Source organism: Monopterus albus, unplaced genomic scaffold (genome assembly GCF_001952655.1).
Source record: "Monopterus albus unplaced genomic scaffold, M_albus_1.0 scaffold141.1, whole genome shotgun sequence".
Taxonomy (NCBI): Eukaryota; Metazoa; Chordata; class Actinopteri; order Synbranchiformes; family Synbranchidae; genus Monopterus; species Monopterus albus.
The window spans coordinates 473,604-479,869 of NW_018128021.1; the positions used below are offsets into that span (position 1 = coordinate 473,604).

Sequence of the window (6,266 nt, forward strand, 5' to 3'; positions counted from 1 at the left end):
TCCTGCTTGTCTCCTGATGATTGCTATAATAGCGACAAAAACATAACCCCATCCAAAAATAATCATTTTCCAAAGCTGTTTGCCAGAAGGTCTAGTAGCTAGAGTCGCCACTGAAAACAAGGGGATGTCTGAGAAATTTGTCTTGTGTTATCATTAGTGGCAAGTATGCCTGGGTATTATAGGACTGGATGATGTAATGTAGCCATCTAATTGATCGAGGCTGAGTCGAACCTCAGAAGCACAAGTACGTGCAACAGTCTCCCTCCAAAGAGAAAGGAGACAGAGAGGTAGAACCACAAGTTATTTTTTCCACTGTCGCTCTGATGCTCTCTCATTCCGTCAGGCTAAGTCTGGTCAAAGGAAAGTCAAGGGACTAAATTGGTGTTGATGTAGCGTACTCCTTCAACACTCTCTCTTTCTTATCACTTTTCCTTTCTCTCTGTCTCTCCCCATCCCACTCTTTACCTCCTAATTTGCCTCTTTAGGAAGTGACAGTTGTATTTAGGGAAAAGGTTATCATTGCATTAGAATAGAGTGCTGGCCCTGAGGCTTACCTAGAATTACATGACACTGCCTGCAGCCCCCTTCTCTCTGTGCAGGCCTGAAATGTTATCAGTCTGACTTAATTACTGTCACTGGGCAGTAGAATTGACTGTGTTGTATATTTCTGTGTTGGACACATTGGAGAAATATTAAAACTTGAGTACTGAATCCCAGGTTCTTAAGATATCTTGGTATTTAACCTTAGGTCAAGCAGAGTTCAATTCTAGCTGTTGCCTGTGTGTGTTTAGCTTTGCCTTTATGCCTCACATCCTTGGCTGCACTGTTAACACAACACACATCCATGCACACACCCATACACATACACACAGAGCACATCCTTTATCTGATTAGCTGGCACGCCTATGTGTGTGTGTGTGTGTGTGTATGTGTGAGGCACATTGCGACGCAGCTCAGCATCAAGCCCCAGGCAGGGCATGGATTTCATTTAGGAAAGTATCAAAGGTTTACACGCTGTTCGCTTTAATCAGCATGTTTATCAGGCAGAGAAAAATTGCAGGAAGGGACCACAGGGAGAAGGAGGGGTTGGGGGTTATCTTAAGGACCAGTAGCCAGGGAAATTGATAATGGCTACAAGGTAATTTACTGGAGACTTGTGCATCCCTCCACTGGTTCTACGCTTGCCTCTTATTCTAATTACAGCCCATGTAATGTTCTAATGAATCCGCAGGTGTGTGCCAGTACGGGAGGGGCATGGAGGTTGAGAAGTGGGTTGTGCATGTATGTCAGTGTACATAAGTGTGTGAGCGTGCAGCTCTCGCTTGCACGTTTGCGTTTGTCACTCCAGCTCCGGCCTGCTTTTGCGAGAGAAGATTGAACGCTTCTCAAGGCTGTGTCAGTATCTCTCGAGTACATAGTTGTCTCACTGTTTCTGAAATATGAATATGATATGAAAAGCAATTTCATTAGCCCTCAGGAATATTAAAAGATACATGCCACTCTAAGACGCAATGCTCCGCTGATACTTGAGGTTGTTGCTATGGTTCTGTCTTTCATCTGGGCGTGGTGCCAGTGCGTTCAGTAGGACACATGTACACGTTTTCTAGCAGTGCCCTGCGTGCAAAACCTCCAGAGGATAAAGGCTGGACCAAAAAGGCCTTGTTACAACTAGAATGTAAATATCCCCACAGGACTGTGATCCAGTGAAAAGACAGAACCATCAGGAATCTGCTTTCTTTGTCTGTTTCAATCTCTGTGCGTCTATGTTTACATGTGTTTGTGTGGGTTTGTTCACTCTGGACTACGACTGCAGGTTGAGCACAGTCAACCAGGAACAAGGAGCCCCATGGGACATTGGCATCATGTTGCAGTTACAGTGCATGTTGGCCACACTGTATAATGGAGCAGTCAAGAAAGCTTTGTGGTTAAGTTTCCTCCATCTTTTCCTCCCCACAGGAAAAGGAAGGTGTTGAGGCAGTGTCTGTAGGGGCCATTCTGTCCGATTACCAGAGGGTCCGTGTGGAAAATGTGTGGGTCTCACACACACACACACACACACACACACACACACTTTTTTTTTTAAATCTGAAATACACAATCTGCATTTAGGCCTCTCAACCTAAACACTGTGGTCCATTGAAGGAAAAGCCTACATCCTCTGTAGTCTTTACCTCACTGTGAGTTTTGTTTAAACACACATACACACACTGAGTTTTGGTAAAGCAATTTTATTTAAACTAGCTTTGATTCTATGGTGTGGTTCTCTTTTTATGGAGCAACGATTTCAAAAAAAGGATTGAAACTGTTAATCACAATTGTCATGATTTTGTAAATATAAAAAACATGTTTTAGGGTTGAAACACAACAGTCTTAAGAAAGATGAGATGGGTTCCTTGTGACACAGAATCCCATCTGTCTTTCTTCTTCTTGTTTTGTTCTTTCTCTTGTTTTTTGGTCCTCTCTCTTTGGTTTCTCCTTTTCTAAACTTGTGCTGACTAGACACACTGCAGTGCAAAAGCTGTCTTCTTATTAACAAATCCTGCTGTCAGTCAACAGTCCCTCCTCTCATACACGCTAGATGCGTACACATAAACATCTTAGGCATTTTTTGAGCAGGAGACAATAGCGTGCAGACCTTTTGGCTCCAGTTACCTACTGTGGATGTGTGTGGTTCATGGGGAGTTTATGCGACAGACAAGCCACAGCTTAAGATGGAATGTTTTGCTTTTGTCTTCTCCTTGAATAAAGCCACTAGCAGTGGTGGCAGGTGGGAGCATGTGCTGTGGGCCTATTAGGGTGGCAGCTTTCCTGCAAATGGAGACAGTGCCCAGTCCATTTGTCTTTGAAGTTGTTCTGGAAAAGAAAAGGCTATGTGACAGACTTCCACTGTTATTCCATTTACTTTTTCCAGCTGATAATGTTAAATATTGTCAATGTTGCACTAACTAGGCAATAGCTAGTGAGGTACAAAGGAGTTTATTTGGAGGGTGAATCTTTGAAATTTCAATTATCAGTGGGCTGTAATGGACAGTTAATATTGTTAACCTATACTTCACTTAATGAATAGGTACTATAGACAAAAATTTAAGATTTGTCAGAACTCAAAATTACAAGTTTACTCAGCAAAACCTTTGGTGTACTGTACATTGGAAAACATTATATGTAATACAAACTTTGTTCATTTCATATTCATTCAACTTAGAATGTCTAGCTTTTTGTAGTTTTCAGACCACTACATTTGAATGAAGGAACTGCTAAGGGTTCATTCGACTTATTGAATGAAGTTTTTAAAGAAACAAAATTAGCATACTTCCCAGCATGCATCGTTGATGAGGTAAAACACTTCATTAACTCTTCTATTTGTATTTTGAAGAGCCCATTCATGGTGGTAACCTTCCCTGTGTTTGTGATATTTATTAAGTAATGGCTGCTTTTTTTTTCATAATAATGAAAACAGTGTGAACTGTGATGAAGATTAGTAGTGAATTCAGTCCCTGCCCCTTACACTTGGTGCAGTACAAGGTCACTTTGAGCAGCCTTGCATGTTCTCAATGTGCTGATTTTGGTACAAAGTGCATCCAACAGCTGCAGCTGTTAAGTTTTTCATGTCAAATGAAGAACTGACTTAAAACTGAGAAATGTAAAAGGATAATATACTGTATCTGTCTGCAGTGACCATGTGACCAAACATTTGAGTCAACTTAAAATTTCAAGCTCACTAAACAGATGATTTGGTGTTTTCTCAGCTCTTTTATTTTTACAGTGGAGTAACCACTTTGTGTCTTCTGCTTTTTCTACAACCTACTGCTTTCCCACTTCCCAGATGTTTGCGGCTAGGTTTGCAGCCCCTGGCCTACCTGTGGCGCCGAAACCAACAGTCCCTGCTCTCTGAGATTATATCAGCTGACCTCCATGCTATCCTCATCAAAGTTGCTGCCTTCGGTGAGTTTGTGTCTTATGTCTTTGTGTCTTGAGTAGCTGGTGAGCAGTCTGATGCCCCCCCCCCCCCCCCACCACCACCACCACTTTTTATTCTCAGCCAGTTTTCTCTAAGGAGTCGTGTTAGTTAAGTACTGTTTGGCACTGGAATCGAAGGGACAGAATTTGGATAAGTGAGGGATAGGAGGAGGAGAAAGGGAGGTGTAACCAGAGAGAAAAACAGAGACGAGCTGAGTAATGCCCTAATCATTAATCTGTGGCTTAGCAGCAGTGTTGAGACTTGTGCCAGCCGTGAAGGTATTGAAGCAGAGAGCAATATGAAAAGATAATAAGCACAGAGGGAGGAAGTGTGAGGGACGTACGCTGTGGTATTGGGTGGGTGGAGGGGACAGGGAGAGAGGGTTGGCACTTAAGAAATAATCCCAGGTGATTGCCCTGTACATTAATGCAAGCTGTCAATAAGTGACGCATATCCCCATTGTGTGTGAGAAACAATGCATTCTCTGCTTATGCAGAGCTCAGATACGTAGCCTGTGAAGAGAAGATTAAAATCTGGTATCTCTCATTTATGTTTTTTAACTGCTTCAGCACTGAGGGAAGAGGTTAATGCAGTGTCACCAGCTCTCTACCTGTCTGTTTTGGAGCCTGCGGATAGGAAGATCAGATTACTGAATAACAGGAGAGAGTAAAAGAAAAGAGTTTTTCTTTTCTTTTCTCTGTACACGATGTTAAGATCTCTACCTGTATCTACTTGACAGTGCAGTCGGATCCCTGTTGGCGGTGCCAGTGATAAATGATAATTATGGCTACAAATGGTTCTTTTTACTCTCAAACTACTCATGGCGATAGATCATCACGTAGACACTGTTTACGTGCTGTTAAGTGCTTGTTGTCACCTTCCATGTCTGTCGAAAAGGGGTTCACAGCTGACTGATGACCCGCAAAGCACATTTAAGATATTCTGCATATCTTTTAATATTACTCAAATATCCTCTCATGGAACTCACTTGTCAAGCCATTTATCTTTGGTACTTTATGTGGTCGACTCATTTCTCATTTTTAAAGGCATCATGATAAAGGAATTTTTGGTAATAATATAATATAATAATAAAATACCTGTCAGAGGAGCAAAAAAAACAACAGGAGAAAAAAAAACAACATTTTTTAGATTTTTTTTTTAGTGAGATTATAATTATTCTTTATTAGTAATAAAAAAATTGTATCCACTTTCCAGAGTTTGCATTTATTAGAAATTGATCTATCAAGATGCCAAATGACCTTTCCTCTCTTGAAGAGAAAACACCACACCTTTAAAGACTTCAGTCGCCCAGCTGCCCCCACAAAACTTCCTACTCAAAGCACAACTTCATCTGAAAGCAGATTCTTAACATTTTTTGGAAGATTATAATTAGAAAGGAAAATCACTTCAGGTGCCTTAGAGTGTGTATCTTGGCCTAACTGTAGGTGTTTGTGTGGGTAATTGTGCGTGTGTGTTTTGGCTACAGGTAAAAAGAAAAGATCTTATCAGCCCTGACTCCTCACCTGTCCTGCGGCAGTGGTAATTAGAAGAGAGAGAATTGAATACATGGTGCAAGTGCTCAAGGCATTTTAGGCAGCACTCATATAATTGCAGCTTTGGTGGGAGCAGGTCTGAACAGTGAGGTGTGTTGTTTAGGGGAGATTGGGTGACAGAAGGGTGTACCTGGTGGCCTTTGTTGTGTGTGTGTGTGTGTGTGTGTGTGTGTGTGTGCGAAGAAAAGCGATTTAGAAGGATTTACTTGTGTGACCAAAAGAGAAGAAAAAACAACTTTCACAGGGCAAAGGTCTGCATCTGTACTGACAGCTCTTAATAGCTTATGATGTTCTGTGGTGGAGGCTGAATAGGGGGAAGATATTCAAGATTAATATTCCTTCATTAGGTACGGTGATAGACAGGTGGAATTAGCAGTGAATGGATAAAGAAAAAACTCTCTTTCTTAAAGGAGGATATATTCCTTGATGACAAATCCCCATAGTGAAAAGACAGTTGTCCAAATGCAGGATGATCCTCTAAGTGAATTCTCTGGAAGTGTTCAAACCACAAAATAGAGAAAAGATTTTAGCCTTTAAAGATGCCAAATTGCATGTAGTGAACTAAGTTGAAATATCTGTGTCAAAGCCTATAAATGTCATAAAATGCTTCTAATTAGCAAAAAATGCACTATGGGAAATGTATATTTTTGTTGGGACACTGTCTCTTTATAATCCAGTATCTCTTGAGCTAACTATAGTAATTGGCAATTCCAAAAGCTAGCATTAAATATTCATGTAATTAGTTAATTGATTGA

General features: G+C 41.0%; 1 protein-coding gene across 2 annotated transcripts in view; it reads left to right on the plus strand.

Moving 5' to 3' along the window:
* Positions 1-6,266, plus strand: part of dph6 (diphthamine biosynthesis 6) — a 55,773-nt gene that overhangs the window by 11,672 nt on the left and 37,835 nt on the right. For both annotated transcript variants that reach the window (XM_020614063.1, XM_020614062.1), the window contains exons 4-5: positions 1,957-2,030; positions 3,824-3,942. In XM_020614063.1, coding sequence (XP_020469719.1) covers positions 1,957-2,030; positions 3,824-3,942 — 193 coding nt within the window. The remainder of the gene's footprint in view (positions 1-1,956; positions 2,031-3,823; positions 3,943-6,266) is intronic.